General features: G+C 37.9%; 1 protein-coding gene across 1 annotated transcript in view; it reads left to right on the plus strand.

Moving 5' to 3' along the window:
• gcgrb (glucagon receptor b) overlaps positions 1–12,476 on the plus strand; it is a 60,056-nt gene extending 47,580 nt beyond the window's left edge. The window contains exons 6-14 of the mRNA XM_007578335.2: positions 90–208; positions 1,449–1,605; positions 2,686–2,845; positions 6,214–6,274; positions 6,444–6,513; positions 8,033–8,121; positions 8,987–9,131; positions 10,885–10,926; positions 11,198–12,476. Of these exons, the coding sequence (XP_007578397.1) occupies positions 90–208; positions 1,449–1,605; positions 2,686–2,845; positions 6,214–6,274; positions 6,444–6,513; positions 8,033–8,121; positions 8,987–9,131; positions 10,885–10,926; positions 11,198–11,620 (1,266 nt within the window). The 3' untranslated portion in view covers positions 11,621–12,476. The remainder of the gene's footprint in view (positions 1–89; positions 209–1,448; positions 1,606–2,685; positions 2,846–6,213; positions 6,275–6,443; positions 6,514–8,032; positions 8,122–8,986; positions 9,132–10,884; positions 10,927–11,197) is intronic.
• The last annotated feature ends 9,804 nt before the right edge of the window (positions 12,477–22,280 follow it).

A 22,280-nucleotide genomic window follows, 5' to 3' on the forward strand; every position in this document is an offset into this window, starting at 1 on the left:
GTGTGTGTGTGTGTGTGTGTGTGTTTGTGTGTGTGTGTGTGCGTGTGAGGAGCACGAATTCTTTAAAGGTAACTGTGTTTGCGTTTCAGTCGGGTTTGCAGCAGCAGTATGGCCGCATCCTCAGCAAGCTGCGCATCATGTACACAGTGGGATACTCTCTGTCACTCGGAGCGCTGCTGCTGGCCCTGGCCATTCTGATCAGCTTCAGGTACGATATGGATAGGACAGAGAGAAACAGGCGCTGGGATGAAGACAAGAGGGAAAATACATTTCTAAAAGAGAAAGAAAGAAAGAAAGAAAGAAAGAAACTGGAAACGGAGTTCCAAGGTAGAAATCTGGGGAAATAAGAAAGCAATTGAAAAATAAATTTAATAATAAAAAAAAAATACATGATATAGATATTGAAGAGGTTAAATGGAAATGAAACAATTCAAGAATTAAACCGGTACAAGACGATGAAAAGGCAAAAATAAATTGTGAAAAGTAGTTTTTCCCTCTACAAATTACTTCTTTTTTCTTTTTTTCTTTTGTTGTTTCACAAGATTGCCAAGTAACTTTTAACAACAGGCAAAGAAACCCTGAGTAAATACATTTTTTAAGGATAAATGGTTTTCCAAACCAGCCAGATGGAACTATGTGGAAAAGAAATTGCCCCTTATAGCTAACATGCAGCCGTTCCACTGCTGGAACAAATACCATAAAGCATTTGTGGCATCTTCTTTTATCACTGCAGATAAATTTTAACTCTTTCTGCAGAATTGTCTTAATGAGTTAAGGTAATTAATGTTTGAAGGTTTTTATGGAGGACCAAAACTAACATAGTTAAAAATAAAAGCAGAAATATACACATTTTGTTTTTTTCTTTTCCTTATGCATGCGTTTTTGACAAGAAAACACATGTATACCTTGTGTATTTCTGCCTCATTATGTAAATGAAGTGTGTTTTAAGACTCACTTGGGATAAGGATCAATTTAGGCTGTTCATCTGCAAAATAAAGTTAATTTGGGGTTTAGTTTCTCTTTAGATGTAGCATCTGTATGCTGATTTTCTACAGATGGGGCTGTGATATTTGACTTTTACGACAGACATGTTTTGTTTTAGTTAGTTAGTAACCTTGCATAAGCTTGTAAACCGAACTGAAACAAAAAAAATTTAATTTGCAGTATAATTTCCTATTGGACCAAGATGTTTCTAATGACTTTTAATCAACACCTGAAAACATGGTTTGCATTTACACAGGTTATCTCTACTTGATGTTAAAATGTGACGATCCAAAAACTAGAAGAAAGCCAAGGAGTGAAGAATAATGATAGAGAAGAATAAAAATGGATAGGGTGAATGAGGGAAAGAGAGAGAGAGGGAATAAAAGAAGGAAACTACAATGGATTGATTTATAAATGTGACCAATGCAAAAATAGAGATAATCCACTTGGTCAATTCTTCACAGGAAGCTTCACTGCATGAGGAACAACATCCACATGAACCTGTTTGCTTCGTTCATCCTGAGAGCCGTTTCGATTCTGATCAAAGACGCTCTGCTGAGCCTGATGCTGGACCCAAAGAGCGGCAGCGACGCCCAGACACAGGCCTGGGTCAACATACCAGTAAGAACGTCAGCATCACCAGCTGGCACTCTTTTTCTTTTCTTTTTCTTTTTTTTTCAAATCAGCGACATTACTACGACACTTTGAGAAAAGCGGGGATTAATTTCAACTGTTATCTTGTAGCTTAACATCCCTACTAGTTCTTAGAGCAAATCTCACTTGCTTTCCAACTTTTAAGTAGCGCATGCTGCACTCGTGTTCGGTGCTTCTCCCAAAATCCTAAATTAAACCGAACGCAGCATAAATGTTCTTGATAAGGTGTGTTTCGAATACAGAATATTCAGAAACGGAGCATAGCGCAGCTACTGGGAAAAAGTGACTTGTTATATAACTTACACATTTTTCCACAATAAGTGTTTAGCTTTCCCAGCCCGTTCTTATTTTAAAATTCAGCAGCCGTCGCACAATAAGAAGCCGATTAAATATTGATTGTATGTTGAGACATATTGCATCTATTATGGTTCCAAATCAACAGCAATCTGTTTACTCAGCCTTGTCTTTCTTCTTTCAAGTCCTTCCCTGATATTTAAATTAAAAAACAAAAAAAGCACAGTTTTTCTTCACCTGGACTTTAGTAAATATTTGTTTCATTTCAAGAGGAACAGTTCTGTGTCTGAACCAATCAACCAAAGATCTGAACATGACCTAATCAAAACAGGAACATACCATCAGGTGTGTAAAACGAACCTGCTTTGAAAGAGCAATCTCAGCTCATGGGCTCTATTTAAGGGAGAACGTCAAACAACTTTTGATTTAATACGGTAGCAGTGTTGGCTTTGGCCCATTTAAACTCCATACCTGACACTATCTCTCTAGTGATGACATTTTCCACAGATTTGTTGTTTAGGTCCGATGTAGTTTTATTAGGAAAGTGCTCAACACTTTGCAGCAGTTTTTAACTAAAAAGCTAAAGTCCACTTCAACATATCTACTTGAAAATGCCAATATTTTTACCTCAACAAAGGTTTAAGATAAAATTTGCATGTAGAGGTTTTGAATGTTGATGGATTGCTCATGGTGCCCTAAAACGTAAGTGTCTCTGCTTTTGTTCCCCTGCTCCTCCTCCGCGTTGCATTTCAGGCCGTGATGTGGTGCCGAGGCGCCATGGTGATGATGCAATACAGCGTGATCGCCAACAACTACTGGCTGCTGGTGGAAGGCATCTATCTGCACAGCCTCCTCGTCATCACTGTTTTCAGCGAGAAGAAATACTTCTACATTTACTTGGCCATCGGCTGGGGTCAGAGCCCACACCGTGACACGTTCACACGGCACACATTCTGACAGACAGCGAGACTTTACAGCTTCTACTGTCTGATAGCAAAGTTATCAGGATAACAGTTAGACTGAAATAAATGTTTTATGATCCATTCAATTACAGGCATTGAAAGACTTGTGTCAGACATTCTCTTAACACATGCATTAATAAATCGCCTCTTGCTTTAAATTCCTGATTGAATTCAATTGCAACCAATTAAGGTTTTACTTTGAAAGTTTCAGCTGCCATTAAGTTGCACCTCTGAGCACCAAGGATGGGAAAACAAGACAGATGATAAAAATATAGGGGTTGTTTTAATGCAAATATAGGGGTGCTTTTCAGTCTGTGAGCTGAGTGAATTAAGTCCTCCTTCTCCACCTGTCCACTTCATTTTCCTCCATTGCCTTCGCTGCCTGCAGCAAATGCAACGTCAGTTAGCATTTAGCTAGATGCGTGAGCTCTTCAGAGTCGTCTGTTTTGTTTAACTTGTTACCAGCTTCTCAGATTTATTAGACACCTGACATGTAGTTGAAAAATTTCCTTATATTGGGGCTCACCTAGATATTGTGACTGTGCAGCTTATTGCAAAGGTTGGACACTGAAGTACAAACCAGTTAGTCTGGAGCGTTGCGATAGCTTAACCTGCTAGCAAGCCGTCACAGCTACTTACTGTGATCACACCACTGGTTTTGAAAACGGCCTCTCGGTGTTTTGCTCTTGAATTCGATTTAGAGTTAGATGATCTTCACTGCGATGCTGCAGTTCTGCAGCCATAAAATGGCTCTGTGTGCCTGGAAAACACATAATATCACTGCTAAAATTATTATATGACCTTTAATTCTGGCTAATCCGTCACAGAAAGTTTACAGCAATGGCTCCATTTGTGTTATGAATGAATTGTCTTGGTGCTCGTGTGAGTATTTTATAGAAGGTCCTCTATGATGTGCTGCGAGATGAGTTCAATGAAAGATGTCCTCTATCATGACATGGGCTTTATTTAAAAAAAAAAAAAAAAAAGCACACTAACAAGACTTTTAGTCAAAGAAGACATGAAGAAAAACTGACATGTATATAACTTTTTAGCTCCTTATTGATCTAAATGTCTCTGATCAAACTCAGCAGCAGTGAAACCAAATCAAATGTCTGCTGTGATGATAAACTCTTAGATCAACTATGGATTTTAACATCTTGGTATCAAGTGAATAATCCCTCTTGGGTTTTTTTTTTTTCTTTATTGTAAAAACACCCAAATCTCATAAGATCCCATAAATAATTCACTTCATCACTACAAAAGCAAGACAGAAAGGTTTTTTTTTTATTTTTTATTTTTCACAAAGCTTTTGGAGCAGACGAGACAAAGTAAGAGACTAAGCACATCTGCTCCTTTTGCAAACCATCTATATCTTCAGACCAGATGAAAGAAAAAAAAAAAAACAAGAAGAATGCCGGAGTTGTTGTGAAGCGAGGAAACATCTTTGCTGACAGATGTCTGAGATCATTTCATGCTCAGTCTTAAAACATCTACAAAATGTAAAAGGAAAAAAAGACATGAAAGAGTAACATTCAGAATGAAATCAGAATAAGAAATCCCAAAGACAAAAGCTTAATACAAGTCCAAGATGTTTATTTCATTAATATGTTAGTGACAGGTAAAACAAATGAGTTATGAGATGAATTTTTATACCCCAGATGTTCACATTTTATCACATTCGCATAAGCTAGAGCTTTTCTTTTAACGGCGATGCAACAGAAACGTCCTCTTTGCCTTACAGTTCAGCCTCTTTTTATGTCACAGAGATTATGTATGATTGTACGGTTTATACGTTTTAGTTCACCGTTTCCAGGAGCAACACTTATAAGAATTACATTTCTAATCCAGGGACACAACCTAATCCTTTAATTTGTTCATTAGTGCATTAATGATTGGTAACTCCCTCAGCTGGTTAAATATTGTGAGTTTGGTTAAATATTGTGAGTTTTGTGCATTTTATTGGCTTAATGCAACAGCTGAAATGAAGGGCCGGTCTAACACTGAGGGGAAATCAGCTCATGGCCATAATAAATGATCTATTTGGTTGACATGATGCAACTGAGTTGTTGTTCTGTAGCCTCAGGCGTCTGCGAGCTGGAACTGCTGCAGATCCCCACAGATACCTTGACCAAATTAGAGATCTTTAAAGTTTTATTTATTTATTTATGTATTTATTTATGTATTTATTTATTTATTTATTTATTTATTTATTTATTTATTTATTTATTCCGAACTGACAGAAAAGACAATCAAGAAAAAAAAAAGAAAAACAAAATAAAATAGAATGAAACAAACTTAAGAAATAAAATGTAAAACAAATTATTTTTGCAAATTTTATATTTTCTGTTCGAAAAGGAGCAGGTAGAAGATATAATATCTCATAATGTCCTGCCCCTTTCATACTTGTCAATTTATAATCAATTAACTTTCAGAACATCAAAAAGAGACAACCTGTTTCCATTTTACATGATGTTTAACTATGTGCAATTATTATATCATCAATTGCATAATAGACTATTAAACAGTCATCTTATATATCGTATTTTGAAATAAGCTCTGTTTTCATCAGTTTTTTAAATTGTTTTACATTTGTACTTTTTTTAATTCATCATTCAATCCATTCCAGACATTTACTCCACACACAGATAAACAAAAACTCTTCCTGGTTCTTCTAGTATGTTGTTTTTTTAAAATATCCTTCACCTCTTAAATTGTAACCACCCTCTCTGTCACCAAACATTTCCTGTATATTGTGTGGAAGTTTCTGATTTCTGACCTTCAACATGAATTGTGAAGTTTTAAATATTACAAGGTCCCAGAATTTCAGTATATTTAATTTGATAAATAATTGGTTTGTGTGTTCCCAATATCCCACTTTATGGAGTATTCGGATTGATTTTTTTTGTAAGACGTATAATGGCTGTAAATTTGTTTTGTATGTATTCCCCCAAACTTCCACACAATATGTTAAATGTGGTACAATGAGTGTGTTATATAGAATAAACAAAGATTTGTAGTCCAGGACTAAACTAATTCATCTTAGAACAGCAACACTTTTGGCTATTTTACATTTTACCAGGCTGATCTGTGGTTTCCAGCCAAATTTATCGTCTAATAAGACACCCAAAAAGTACTCATCAAGTAAGATGAAAACCTTGACGTGTTTATGTTTTTTTACATAATGAAGCGGTCTAACGCTGCATAGCGACTCAATAAAACTGTTATAGAATAATTAAATAAATAAATGTTAGTTCTGTTCATGACCAGAAAGGCTGCTTTGATTGAGTCGGATCATTTGTGACCTTGCTCTTATTTTCAGGTGCGCCTCTCATATTTGTGCTGCCATGGATCACGGTGAAATATCTGTATGAGAACCTAGAGTAAGTACACGAAACGTGAAAGAGATTTCATTGTTGAAGCTTTTAGTGGCAGATGGTTATTCATATTGTAGAGAATAAAAAAAATAAATAAAACGTTTACAGAATCTCAATAAGCTGCAGTGTATTATATTTGTGTGTGTGTGTGTGTGTGTGTGCGCGTGTGTTTTAGGTGCTGGGAGAGGAATATTAACATGGGGTATTGGTGGATAATCCGTTCTCCCATATTGTTTGCTTATCTGGTAAGTCTGTGTGTGTCACTCTGGTTCTCTTTATGCTGTGCCTCCCCTCCTTCACCAGTTTACATGTGAACAATTGATGAATCCAGTATTTTAAAACCAAAACTTGCATGAAAAGCAATGCGGTCAGTAACTAGAGGGAGCCTTTCCTTTCCTTGTGTTACTCTACTCTGAATCCTGCAGCAGTTTCCAAAATAGCAGCATTTGTTAGCTCAATTCACCGTTTCCTCAAATTAAAAGCTGTTGCGTTAGTATTATAGCCCTAACCCTTTTATTTTATTTTTTTAAAAGTTCCTGCAGCATCACCTCCTCTAACAGCAGCTGACTAAACAGCCTGTGCCTCCTGATGTTTGTGCTAAGACAGTGTGGCCCCAGTTAATCCTCACATACAAGGACACTAGGTAACTGTGCAGGGGGAACACAAACATCAGCGTACCTTTTGTGTCGGCCCGAGTGAAGAGAGGTCTGAGAACCAAGGCTGTGCTTAAAGAAACTTTGGTTTTCTATTAAGCAGCTTATCAAACTCACAGGGCTTTGAAAGTAACCAGAATTACACCTTTTCTTTTGTCCTTAACCTTGTAGGTGATGCCACAACAGAGAAATGTTGGGTGAAAACTAATAATCCTCCCACCTGTTTGCTTTCACAAATCTCACCCAGCTCTCCTGAAAAGAAAGTAATCTCACTCCTTCTTCTTTGAAGTTGCTTAAAAAGTGTCTCCTCATGCACTTTGCATATAAAAAAAGAAAATGATGTTTTTGTCATTCACCAAACAATCTCTTGTTAACGTTTGCAATAACAAGACCCTCTTCTGTTCCGCATCGTGAGTCATCCTTCCACTTAGATTTAGTGCAGATATGTGCCTTGCAGCCCTGTTTACAAAGCTGAGAACCAGTGGAAAGGCTGACTGCAAAACGTTTAGGTCAGTGCCGTCGACACCTGTTGGTTCTCTGAGATTAACTTTAAACTCATAGCAGGAGTCAAGAAATGAGATGCCAGCGCTCACCGTGCAAACATGACAGACTGCAAAAACATCCACCTGTACTTTGTAAAGAACTTACCTTATCAATAAAGCATCAATAAATGAATGCAAAATAATTGCTGGCCGTGAATTCCAGACTTTCACATGTGGATGTTTGCTGATGTGAAGAGCAGTTCATGCTGATTTACTGCTGATTCCATGTGATAAAATTCAAACTCCAAAAACTTGAGTGCTGTATTAATAAGAGTCTACAGAAAACTTTAGAATCTGCGTCTTCAGAATTGGCCATGAACTTGATCACCATGCGTAGGTCTCAATGTAATGCTTTTATTTTGGAGGCAAATACCCCTCCATGTTCAGATACTCCCGCCCCATCAGGAGAAGAAGAAAATTCTCACGACAGAGTGATGCGTTTTTATGTGCAGAACCTTTACAAAAAAATATCTACTGCAGCTTCAAAATGTCAACCTTGTTTTTCCATGAATTTCTTTCCTCAGTTTCTAAATTGTTTCCCTGGATGTTTTTCTGTGACTCTATTTCAGATTAACTTCTTCATCTTCATCCGAATAATTAAAATCCTGATGTCTAAACTCAGGGCTCATCAGATGAGATACACTGACTACAAATTCAGGTGAGACAATGCCCTTTTATTGAAAATGAATCAGTAAATGAAGGTACTTTTGAAAGTTCATAACATGAAGAATTTTAAAAAGAGAGTAAATCTTAAAGGTACATTTCCAGTACCAAAACTGACAAAAACAGGTAAAAATCCACCCTGAAAAAAGCTTTGGTCGACAAACTTGGTCTATCCTGAACCAAAGGTGAAGCTTTGTGACGGGTCACTGACCTTACTGGTTCAACAGTCCTAGTAGTTTATTTCAATCGTCTCCCAGTCTATATCCCCTTCTGTAGATCATATTTACTGATAACCTTGAGTTTCTCTACAGAAGTTTCATTTCTGTTTGAGAGCAAAATGCAGCCACCTTTGGTAAATAGCATTGTTGAGCTTAAATTCAAATATGCTGATGAATCAGACAACCTTCGTGGAAATATTTAATGAAAGGAAGTGAAGATGCTTTTCAGCATCTCTACAGAGAAGGTAACTCTGTCTCATATATTCAGAATAATTCATTGGGTCTATGTTCTGTGACACATATTAAGACAATCACAACTGCCTGGGGATTGGTAAACAATGATTATTTTACATTACATTAATTTAATTAAACAGAAGATGGCATTAAAAATGGAAATGGCATTGCAAATGGACCTTTATTGATCAACCTTTGTTTTTGTTTTTTTTCTGCAGCTTATTGTATTTTTCACTTTCACTTTCTGTTTTTTTTTTTTTTTTTCAAAGCCTTACTCTATAATCTTCATCTTACACCAACTATTCTGCAGAGGAAGTGGTTGGATTTTACGATAAGAGTTTACCTTTTGGTTATGTGTCACATGTAAAAAGTCTTCACTGTTTTTTTGTTGTTGTTGTTGTTTCGCAGGCTGGCGAAATCCACGCTGACTCTCATCCCGCTGCTCGGCATTCACGCCATCCTCTTCACCTTCGTCATCGACGAGTCCGTCCCGAAGGGCTCCATGCTTCGCCTCATTCGGCTCTTCTGTGACCTCCTGTTCAACTCCTTCCAGGTCTGAACTCACAACTTTTACTTCTACAATATATTAGCACTACGAATCCCATGCTTTAGCTGTTTATACCCTTTATAAGAATAACAAACAAGGTATTTTTCCTTTCTTTGCCCTATCTGCACCTTCAAAAGCCAGCCGTCTAATCAACATGCATATGTTGTTGCACATTCAATTATTTTTCACTAACAAGCGCATCTTAATTCATTTAATTAATTAGCTTATTTTATTTAAGCAATTCAATTAAAAAAAATAAAACTCACTGATGATGAACAATAGATTCAGCAGCTCTAAAAATGCAAATATGACGTGACAAATGCAAAAATGTTGCTTTGCTAACCGCTTGTGTGACATAAAAGGCGTCTTGCACAAGGCAAACCACAAAAAGTAAATAAGATTAAAGAAGATGGTGGTTCACGGACTGCTGTAGCCAAGCATTTTAACGGAGAGTAGAGTTGATAGAATAATGTGGTAGGAAAAGGTGCAGCAGGAGAGAACCGCAGCCTGGAGGTGATTTAGAAAAAAATAAATAAATAAAACGCCTTGCAGAGTTTGACGCAGCTGTCGAAGACATGGACTGCAGCTTGAGTCAGGGCTGAGAATGTTGCATTTATTGTGTTCAAGTCTCACTGGACGAGGAGCAGGGAGACACAGAACCAAACGGTCCACAAGTAATAAATCACTGCAGATGTCTTCAAGGAAGTTTTCAAGCATTTCATGCTTCCCTGAGCTGACAGTCTTAACGGAAATGATTAAATCTTTTACCATCAGCACTTTGACCTACTCACACTTCCAAAAGTGTCAATATTTGTTTTAATTATCATGATTTCACTGTGCCTGATTGGTCAACAGAGTTGATTTAATCCCCATTGAGAATCGATGGAGTATTGTCGAGACCCAGCGATGCAGATGTACTGATAGCTGCTGTTGAAGCAGCAGAGGCTTCCTGAACACCTCAGCAGGGCGCCTGAACGCTTCTCTAAAAGAACTCAGAACATTTCCAGGTTTAAATTGTCTTGTGTGAAATTAAATGTTTCAGAGAAACTACATATGAGTTTACGTGGAAGCCATGTTCAGCCAAATCAAATAAATAAGCAATTGAAACACGTGACTCTGTGCAACGAGTCTAAATAAATCACTAAAATATAATAAACTTCTGGGTGAAATTCAATTCAGTGAGAAGCGTCTGTATTTGTAGCCTTTTCGAAGGACTCGGAAGATGGTATTTCTTCCACTTTTTTTTACTGCAAAATCTATTTGAAGTTGGAAAAAGCCTTTTACTTTGCCACACTGGCCATAAATTTGCACTTGTGGTTTTACTTTTCAAACTCACATTTCCAGCTTTCACTTGATTTATCTGGGTGAAACAGATCAATTCAACCCTTAAACCGGTGTAGCACTTCAGTAAACTTCAAAGAGCTGAAGAGCAATGTTTAAAAATCTGCTTCCGCTCTCTGGTCCAATTTGTTACACAACCACTTGGCACAGCGTTGTTACGCCTGTGTGACATGGAAACGCTCTGACTGTTTAGGGTCCGACGTTCCTCAGCTGATTACGTCTCGATTAGCATGATTTAATCATGCCAACACTATGACTCCTTCAATTACTTCCCAGGGCTGGTTGAGTGAAGTTGCGGCGAGAACGACTGAAAACTACTCACAGCAGCAGACTGAGAAAGCAGGAATATTGCTTGGTTTAGCTATTTCTTTAAAATAATAGAAAACTGTTCAGATTAAACGTCCGACTTTCATTGCAGGGCCTGCTGGTTGCCATACTGTATTGCTTCGTCAACAAAGAGGTGAGGCGCTCTTGCTTTCACGCCAGGAACACTCTAGTTTGATCCTCGCCGTTGTTGCAGTGCTTGATATTTCCGCTTGAACCACTTACTGTTTCGTTTGTAAAGCTAAAAGCCATTTCATTTTTGATCTTGAATAGAAGTTGTGCCGCAACAATAGCCATCTACAAATCTAAGCTTTTACACGCAGTCGTTGGCCAGCCGTCCTTCATCTAACGAAGTGCTGCTTGTCGTCTGCGCCCCTTTGCGCTTCTCCACTCCAATCGCCTCTCAGGTTCAGTCCGAGATGCTGAAAAAGTGGAAGAGGTGGAAGCTGGGGAAGGACATCGACGAGGAATACCGCCACACCCACAGCCAGACGCCGCACGTCAAGAGCGGCAGCATCGCCACCGGGAACCTGACCGACCTTCAGGACAACAATGCCAGCGACCCGAGCAATGACTCGCCCCGCGCCAACAGGGCCAACTGCCACCCGCCCTGCTCGGCCGCGCCCGAGGAGAGCCGCAGGCTGGTGGTCTCCTACAGCAACGGGACGGGCAACGCCAGGTCCGCCAAAAACAGACAGGTCTTGCAGTTCACCTTCCCGCCTCAGAGAGGCGCCACCAGCAGGGGCAGCACCACGACGGAGGACATCAGTCTGGAGGATCAGGCGCAGCGTCGCTCGTACCCACAGGAGGGAGATGAAACCAGCGTCTGAAGACGACATTTTGTTTTGTTTTTAGCACAAAACTCTCAGCTTTCTAAAGACCGTGCACCGATGGTAAAGGGGGAAAATATGCAAAAAAAAAAAAAAAGAAAAAAGAAACACCCCATTTAGATCACTTCTAAAAGGAATCACAAGATAAGCATACCATGTTTAATGTAATATTTATTGCTTATGATTTAACGATTTGAAGTGAGCGTGACTGGGCAGCATGTTTTTACTGACGTTTTGGACGAGCACATGTCCAACATCAGACCTTCTTCACTGCTGCTGTCATCATGAGGTCTGGAGGGATCCGGGGGTTTGTTTGCACCAGCGGACATTTACTCATGGTACACGATGGCTTCAAGAGCGAGTGCAGCAAGCACGTCTCTTATTTTCTCAGAGGTTATGAGAGCAGCCGGACTGAGGCGTTCACTCGAGACAAATGAATCGTTGTACTTGATGCCGGTAGTAAAAGCGCGTCACGCCGAGGGAGCCGCGCTGAAGAGGGGCGCTTTCATTTTTCCAAAAGACTCTGTGATTGTGTTGAAATGAGTGTGATTTGAAATAATCGATGCCAAATAATACGAGGGAACAAAAATTAATAAATATGATAAACATTTTGCATCAGTTGGGTTCTGCATTGACAATTTTTAAAGCTTTATGTTACTTTTATACACAAATGGCTACATTCAATCCATTTTTACAAACATTTTTGCTTTAGATGGAAAAGAAATATAAGTAAATTTAAAGTATTTTGTTGTCGCTTGCATATAGTTTGATCTTCATGCAGTCCATGTAGTGCTTATGTTAATTTTATGAATTTCTGTGTGCCCAATCAGTGAAAGATTCACTATCACTGCTAAAAGTAAAAAAAAGACTTTCTTTTATGAAAATGTATTTGGTGTATCTTTTTAAAGTGAATGTAACTCTCACTACGATTGCACAGCCGTTTTCTATGCACCCACACTGTTCTTTTCTTTTTTTTTTCTATTGGATCATGTTAAGCAGAATGCATCACCAAGTGAAGATGTTAAATTTGATGAAAAGACTTTCTGGTGAAGGTTTTATATCCAGTTCAACGACATCTGAACCGTAACATTGTGATGTAAATAACACCAATAATTCTCTTCTATGTATTTATTTCATTCTGTCTGGAGTTTGAGTCAGGGATCATATTTATTTACAGAAGCAAGATGATGTAAAAAAAAATATAGAACCATTTTTATAATGTTGTGCTATAAGAATTGAACCGTCGAGGATTTGCACAAAAAAAAGAGAGACAGAAAACAGTTTGTGTGTTTTATCCTGAGTGTTTGAATGTGGCGTGTACAATGTAACTATGATAAATAAAGTATTAAACATTAAAATGGTAATGGCAGGCGGGTGAAGGGGCAGATTATTATTTCTGGTGCACATGGTTGAAACTTAACATAGTGTCATTTTTTATATGTTTAATTCCCACTTTAAACTTTAAGCATTTGTCAAGAGGTCGCCAAACTGTACACGGTTTAAAAGGTTTAAGAAAACAACCTGGTTGTGTCTAATTTCTTTTTGTGAATCCATAAAAAATAAATTCTGTTTGAGTTTCATGTTGAGTTTCTCTAACATTTCCTCAGCACACTGACAGATACTTTTGTCAAGTTTGTCGCAGAAAAAGAAAAACACGATAAGGACAACACATTTCAGACGAGTGAAAAAACTGCACCTGATTCAGGTTAAAGAGATTGATTGGATTTTTGGAAATGAGGTTCTTTGAACCCACCATAAGTGTTTCAGTGAGCCATCAGAGTTACAAACCCATCTTTGTCTCAGCTGAGGAAAGATGGGTTTATTTTCACAAAGAAAAGATCATATGAGGCACAAACTGAGTGACATCTGTCAGCCTGTGAGAGGCTACAAATTCATGAGTAAGTTTTTGTTGTTGACCAACTAAAACGACTGCAAGGCGCATCAATGATTCATCCAGGAGGTCGGAGAAGATCCCAGAGCGAGAGCTGAAGCACTGCAGGCCTAGCAAGGGTCAAAGTTCATGAGTCAAAGGGACTAGATAAAATGGGGGCGTGCCAAGAAAAGAAACACTGCAGAGCAAAAAGAACACAAAGGCACAAATTTAAAGCTTTTCTACTCAGAAAAAAAGAAAAAATCGTCACGATCCCCAAGAAAACATTTTATGAACTGATGAAACAAAATCAAACTTTTTTTGATGTGTGTGTTTTTACTTTTCGTATTAAAAAGCAGCCCCTTGATCTACGCTTTGCTTTGCTCAGAGGGTCTGGACCCTCGGTAATTGAGAAATGATTGCTTGCTGGAAGCGTGGACTCTGAAGTTTGAAACGATTGGATCTGATTTTACAAAGTCGCTGACGTTTGGCTGAGGCGTTGTTCATGTCCTGTTTTCTTTGCTGGAGCTCCACCAGGTTTGGAAAGTGTTGAGTAAATGGAACCATGTTTCAAGAAATGTTGGTCATATTAACTCAAGTTTTCTTCGTCTGATAATAAAATTTGTTTTCTGATCTGAAACATTCAATTTGGATTAAAAAAAAGGACAAAAACTGAAGAAAAATGCAACAGGAAAAATACATCTAACTTTGTGAAATAAAACTAAAATTTCAGATGTATCAAGCAACATTTACACTGCTGCTATTTTATTTGTGTATTTTTATTGCAAAAAGGCCCTTTTGTCTTTGTCTATAGTCCTGAGTAACCACAGAAGGAAAACGAAGCGTGTCAGAATCATCCTGAAGTAAAGAGAAAGCAAAACTTTAGAGTGACTTGAACAGTAAGCTTTTTACAACAGAAAAAAAGGATTACGAAAATAAGGTTTTAAAATTACGACAATAAAGTCATAATATTGTGAGAACTGAGACGCAAAACAATCAGTTTTATGACTGCAGCAAAGTGAAGAACATTGAGCATCTTGTGAAGTTATACTTAGCTATAAGTCTTACAGATAAGGAAATACTTAACCTGTTAACACGTCTGCTGCTGATAATAACATGTTTGTAATGTCCAATCTCAAAACATTACGACTTTATTCTCATATCATTTTTTACTTTATTTTCTCTTAACCTGGCCCTAATACTCGTTACCTTTTGCTTCAGATAGTTATTCCGACCAGGTTCACTGGTGTTTAGCGTTGGATGTGGAGAAATGGACCGAGGACACACAGTGTAAGTCACCATTGAACTCTGTTTATATTCCTCATATGCAAAGCTGAAGCAAGTCATTTTGTTCTGGCAGCAAATAAGATACTGACTGCTTGCATCTACTAGCCACAACCCTGCTTTAAGAAATCAAACAAATAAACTGTGTAAATGTTTAATTTTGCAGACATGTGTACATCATGTATAGATGATTAACTGATTGTGAAGGCTGTTGGGTCAACGTACCATAAAAATTACTTTGATTTGTTTGTTTGTTTTGGTGAAGAAGGTGTTTTGACCTGATGAATTATGTATTAGCTGCACACACATCCAGTAATGTATGCATAGCTACGTTGTGTGTGACTGATCCTAAAATCTTTATGAAAATATCACTTCTACCTGCTGTACATTTACATATAAGAGAAAACACAAACAGCTGGAGGCAGCAGGAGGAAACCAGCAGGGAATGCCGTGTGGATGAACTCTGAGCAAACAGCAGCAAGGACTGATTTTAGTGTGGGACTAGATCAAGTCACATTATAGAGCAACATCATGGACATAATTACTTACTCTGAGGCAATAACCACTCTGTTAAAAAGTCAAATCAAGTTTATTTGTACAACACATTCCCTCAACAAGGCAGCTCAAAGTGCTTTGCATCATAAAAACAATCGATTATGAAGCGAAAAGGATATTGGCAGAAATTATTTGGCAAGTGTTTCATTCCAAAAACACGATTAGAAGACAAACTTGTTACTCTAAATTAAACTCGAGGCCCGTGGGCCAAATCCAGCCCGCCACAGCTTTTTATGTGGCCGTCTAGATTCAAGACTTAACACTAGGTGTGCTTAACTATTATGTTATCAATTAAGTCAATGCAGTTTTATCTGTTTACTGCCAAATTATATCAATCAGTCCCTCCAGTTTCTTGAGAATTATTGTGGAAATTCATACAAAATCTAAAATTCACACACTTTTTTTGCGCTAATGCATAATTGGGAGTTTATTGCAAATTTTTCTCAAAAATTGTCGAAAACTTTCTTACTTGTACTAAACAGCTGCCTCAGCCTTAATTGATGTCCTATCATAGTCAATGATCTATACAGCGAGTAATTAAAAAGTTACATTTACTGTGATAAATAAATGCAAATATGTCCAAGTTGGTACCACTTTGGTTTTATTGCAAAAAATAAAAATAAAAAATCACAAAATGTATCACGAAATCATGGAGGGACTGAAAAGATGTTCAATAATATTTAATTTGAAGAATTCATTGAGATTTTAACAGTTTGTGAACAGGTTTTATCAATACATTCTGGCACAACCGGCCCTTTAAGAGCCTTCATGATCTTGATTTGGCAACCGGCCCTTTAAGAGACTTCATGATCTTGATTTGGCAACCGGCCCTTTAAGAGACTTCATGATCTTGATTTGGCCCAAAACGAAAATGAGTTTGAGGCCCCTGATCTGAGATGTGGATCTATGCATAGTTGCTTTTTTTCCAGGCCATGGCTGCTGGAGTCAAACAGTAAGACAGAAACTCAAACTTCTGATTATACTTTGCTTCACTTTTTTCCCTGATATGTCCATCATTCTTTTAAAGGGTAAAGAAATTAAACATCCCTGGTGGAAAATCTGTACTTTCCTTCACTCCAATCTTTATGTGTGCAGGTGAATTAAAACCTTTTTGAAACGCAGATTTAACTTTTGGTAAATTACCTCTTTTGCACTTTATGAGGTCCAGAGGAGCCCAAAGCATTTCACACTACAGTCCTTCACCCATGCACACACACATTCAGCCATTCACCCATGCACACACACATTCAGCCATTCACCCATGCACACACACATTCAGCCATTCACCCATGCACACACACATTCACACACTGATGGCGGTGAGCTGCTGGACCAAGGAGCCAGAAGTGCATTTCCCTTTTAGCACTTATACAATTGTAATTAAACTATCTCAAAGTAAGGAGTTTATTAAAAAATCTTATCCAAGAAACAAAATGTTCATTCCCTTCTCCTCTGGCAGAAGGCTGCGGAGCATCAGGTGCTGAGGAACAGCTTGTTCCCCGAGGCGGAGAGACTCTTAGCTGGAGCTCAAATGTAGCCTCCAAAACAAATAAATTGGCTCAATAATTGTTCATTTGTACAGTTCACACTATCGCTGTGAGTTGTCAATATTAGTCCCTTTTGTTTTTAGTTTTATGTATGTATGGCTGCTAGTCTAGCATGTGTCTTTACGTGTCTTCTTTGTGTGAGATCTTGAAAACTCAATTGTGTGTTGTATCATGCAGAAGAATATTTGACACAATAAAAGAAAAATAATGTTGAAAGAAGTAGCTTTCAGGGTGATTTGTTGTTTTTTGCAAATTCAACTCTGGACAAGCAACTTTTGGAAAGACGCTGAAGCATTTTCATTCAGTCTGATGGATTTATTGCCAGAGGAAAACATATTTGGAAAGCTGCAAAGAGTGCAACCTTTTGTTGAAAGTTTGAGCCTGAATACGAGTTTATGCCTCCAACCTGTCTTCACCACATTTTTACCTGAAGTGGAGCCCATTAATTACTAATAAATATTTACTTTTTGTACTGCATGGACGACTCTCAACACAAATTCAGGATGACCTCTATATCCTAACAAACGAGAACACATTCAGCAAACACATTCGTTAGCGGTGAGAGCATTCCAAAAATAAATTGCAATCAACGAACATTTACATTCAAAATGATTGTAAAAAAAAATTAATTGTGTTTTATTTAAAGATTTACAAGGATTTGTATGGAGAAAATGAGGAGAAAGTATTTGTCTGTATTTTATGAGGGTGAATTTGAGTTTAATTTAAGTTTTGATGGTCAGATATTAAATCTTCAATTTCATGGAAGATGTGAAAGCCGAGATTTTTTTAATTTTTTTTTTTTATTATTATGATTATTTGAACTGAGATGGAGCAGCAGTCAATGAGTGCCACCTTCAAAAAGCAAACACCGGTGTGATTATTGAATAAATGATCAAGCGCGGCGTCTGAATATATAAAAACTAAATCTAGTTTCACTCAAAGGATCCCTGACCTTTAGCAGCTGGAATTGGAAAATTTACAGCTTGAAATCGCAGCCCTGCGTACGTGTTGGACTCCCAAATGGATTCCAGGTCCCGGGTCCCGCCTCCAACTGAATAGGAAGTTGCATAAATGAGCAGCACAAGTTCGAACATCTAATTTTGGAGCCAGGACAAAGACGCTGCGAGGAGCCCAGTCGAACTGGAATCAATCAAATGCGACAGCTCTATTGTGGAAAGCACTTAAACCCCAAAACAAACGCCAGCCGAGGTTTACGGAGCCACCGACACGAAGGAAAAGGAAAAAAAAAAAAAAAAACACTGTTCGCTTCTGTGCAACCGCAGTGAGAGATTATATATAGGTGGGGTGTCGATATTACATAAACGCCATGACACGCCCGGTGAGCACAATACAAATCAGGGCAGTGATATTAATCAAACATGCCAGAAAGGGATTACAACCATTTCCCCTGATTGCAGCGGCCGCAGAGAAAGATTAAATCGGTCTTTGTAATGTGATCGGGTTCCTTTCGCTTTAAGGAAATAACAGTTTAGAGTCGTAATCAGCAGACAAACTTCAGACTTTTCTTTTCTTTTCTTTTTGTTCTGGTGCACTTCAGATTTGAACATTACGGCCAAAGGAACTTAATTAACAAAGGCAGCAAACACTTACTGCCAACGCCGAGCTCCCGCTCTCTGGCCAATAAAGATTATTCAGAGAGGACGGCTATCCTGTTGGTATTGACGAAAGTAAGAAGAAAATGGAGAATTAGACTTTTGACCGAAGTGGTTTTATTCCCAGTCGATAGTTTTGGGCGTTAAAGGTCTATTTGTGTCACATCAAATTACAGCCTTTTGTCAGAGTTCAAAGAGCTTTTTTTTTAAACAAGTAGCATATTTTAGACAGGTTTAAATGCTAATAAGCATTTTTTTTTCCCACATATAGATGTAATTTACACCTTGTCAGGGTTTGCACAAACCAGCCAACTACGCCAGACGTTTTCAAAAGGAATTTGTAATTTATTTACAAAAATGTTTGAAAAGGGGATAAATTGGGCCCCAAAAAAAAAGGTCAACATAACAACATGACATAGCATAACATATTAAGTTTCCCATTGGGATCAATAAAGTATCTTTGAATTTGAACAGAGTTCTGCTACTAACACAAGGAACTTGAGCACAAACTAGCAGAGTAAAAACTACCTTTTTTTTCTACATCTCTCTACGGATGGCTTTTTGCACTGCTTCATGAAGGCGTGGATTATTGACGTTTTAAATTTAAAAAATTTCTGCCAGTTCCAACATTTGGCAGTGACATATGTAATTCCAGTGCGACGCTATGAAGCTTACCAGAAATTGTAACAATTTTTGTTATTGGTCTGAACATCGGTCTGTGTCTGTCAGACTTTCGTGACTCCAGTAAATCACAGCGGGATCAATAAATGGAGGAAACAGAATGGAAAACTTTCCCACTTGTGGCCAGCTCACAGACATTTTCCTCGGAGTACACTGACGACTCATCCAGACGGTCACAAAATAAGCCAGAACAACATCTGAAGCACTGCAGGCCCCAGAGTCTCACCCAAGGACAATGTTTATGCTTCAACAGTAAGAAAGAGACTCTACGAAAATGACATTGCATTAGAGATCCCCAAAGCAAAAAGATTAAAATACAAAAGGTTGCATACCAACTTACCTGACACCTATTCAAGATTAAAACTAGAAATGCATAAAACAAATAAAACAGTTTGGATGAGAACTGAAATGTGAGCCAGAAAGAAACAACCAACATGTGCAGCTTGTAATACGGAGAGGAGCAGCAGGAGGTACAGGAGAGCTGCAGAATGATAAAACATCGAAGGGCTGGAGAGGAGAAAAAAAGATGGTACTCTAAACAGATCGAGAGTTTTTTTTTAAATTAATAATTCATTCTTTATAATGGCTTAAAAGGAAGCCTGTGCGTCAGAAACCCACTGTCACGGTGGGACGGTTTTATTTTGAGAATCAAATGGATGGACACACCAAGGTTTATTGTACAACATTAACTCTTGATAAGAATTTGCTTAACCATCAAATGAATGATATGAGGAAGTGGAGAAAGTGAAAGTGTTAATGTTGGACAGATAAGTTTTGGTTTTCTTGATTGATCCCAACTGGCTATTTGTTGAGCAGGCGGTTCGGCAACGCACAAGACCGGCAACGATGAACCGATGAATGTCAGTGGCTTGAAATGAGTTTCCATGGTGAGCATCAGAGGGAAAGTCACAACCAGGAAGTGACCCAAGGGTGACTCTGTAAGGCAGTGCTTCCCAAACTTTTTCTCCTGGGCCTTCCCCCACCCCCCACACACACAATGGTTTCCAAACACTTTCAAATTTAAAAGCTAGCAAAGTAACTAAAGACCTGAGACAGTTCTTATTTCTTTCTCTCTTTCTCTTCGGTTTCCTTTAATTACGACATTTAAATCATATGCCAGTGACACATAATCTCCTTTCTTACAGGTTAGTTTAATCTAGTTTAGACTTTTAATTCTCAGAAACTAACTAGATTAGTCTATCTAGTTTAGAGTAGCCTAAACTACTCCAAACTATAAACTGGTTTAGTCTAGTTTATATATCATTTTCAGGCTGTATTGCTTAATTTAATAACTTCAGTGAAACATTGTTGACAGATCTGTTCTCCTATAAAGACAAAGTTAATGCCAGTAAATTTGGTCATCAAATATGAGTGTTTTTTTTATTCACTCATGGAAACAGCTATGCTTTATTAATGTTTATTTATTCCGAACGTTAAATGTTTTCTCCTAATCCCTGCCAGAAGAAGGTAAACAAGCCTTTCTAGGAGATAAACTGAGACCACCATCCCTCTTCTCCATGTTAAGTGCTTTGAACTATAGACCTAAAATCATATTTTTTTTTATTTACAACACTGGAGTTGTGGCTGAACGTTTCCCCATCCGCTCCGTTCTCTTCGGCGAGTTCATCCCTGATGAGCTCAACGTGCTTCAGCCGCATAGCTCAACAATCTGATTTATTGTACTTATTAACTGATCCCGAGCTGTTTCTGCAGAGTTAAGTGATCGATGTCTCATTAATTTGTAATGTCTGCAACAGCTTCAAATGAAGACAGGGACAAATGTGGCTTTCTTTGACATCTGGCTCAGACTTTCATAAAAGTTAATAACGTGGCCAGCCATCCTTCAGAATGCCGTACCCATTTCCAGAGTGCAACAACTATTTGTCTTAAACACCCTCGTCGAAATAGATGGCCTGCACTTTGTGTCACAGATGTGCTTGACGAGAAAGGACGAAATGAAGAGTAACGGCAGGTTGTGCTTTAGATGAAAACATAAGCTAAGCAAATAACTAAAAAAAAAAACAAAATAAAGCATTTTATGCTTTTCTGGATGTGGTAACTACATGTTCCATTAGTTGATCTTTTTTCTCCAAAGCCTGAACTGATGTTCTTCGCTGGTAACTCAGATGTTGCCATTATTACTTATTCATATTCCCTTATTTCATATTCTTCCATACCGGTTTAGTGGAGCACCCAGGTGGAAGTCAAAAGCTTCCTGATGCTTTTGTGGAAAATTTAGAGCAAATCAAATTGTCACAACCATTCAACAGTTTAAATACAAAGTATTAGCCAGCTGCACCAGCTGCAAAGAACTTAAAGCTGAAAGAAAGTTGATTGCTTTGTGAAAACTTACAAAGTGTTATAACTCCAAATCCTCAGAATGACAGAGGAAGGGCATTAGTGTATTATTATAGAGCAGTTCGTGTCTATGCACAAGTTAGGGTTTCCTCTTAAAGAGAATTAAAAGTTTAGATTTGGTCATCAAAACAAAAACACCATGCTAGAGATGGGAAGTCCAACTCTAGTCACTGGTTCTGCATACAAAGAATTGACTATGACAGTTTACAAAAAGCCCTTCATTTACTGTCACTTGTATTTTAAATGCATTTTTCAACTACAACTCACTTCATTGCATTTTGCTGTTAAAATAGACAATTTGTTATTTCATATTTTGCTGAAACCTTTAAGTTGAATACAGCAAATGAATCAAATCACTTGTATCATCATTTTGCATTATGTTTCATTTTTGTACTTTTTCCCACTCTGCTGGCATTTAGTCCCTACACACTGCAACGTGTGGCTCTAATTGACTGCACGGTCATCAGTGTAGTCAGCTTCTTTGAGCCGACTCCAACAACACATCAAAACACTGTGCAGCTAATTTATCTAGAACTGATTATTAGGTCTGTACAATAATAATAAAAAAATAAAACATTACTTTTTTGCCAAGAGAATGGCATTGCTTTTTCCTTTCTCTTTTCTGCATGACATAGGGCAGTGGAACTCAAACAAACTTTCTAAGTATCTTATTTCTGATTGGATTTTAAATACCTGGGACTTGGGACGTTGTAGCTCGCCAAAATTTGCATACAAACAAAATAACACTTTTA

The sequence above is a fragment of the Poecilia formosa genome, unplaced genomic scaffold (genome assembly GCF_000485575.1).
Source record: "Poecilia formosa unplaced genomic scaffold, Poecilia_formosa-5.1.2 Scaffold474, whole genome shotgun sequence".
In the NCBI taxonomy this organism is placed as follows: Eukaryota; Metazoa; Chordata; class Actinopteri; order Cyprinodontiformes; family Poeciliidae; genus Poecilia; species Poecilia formosa.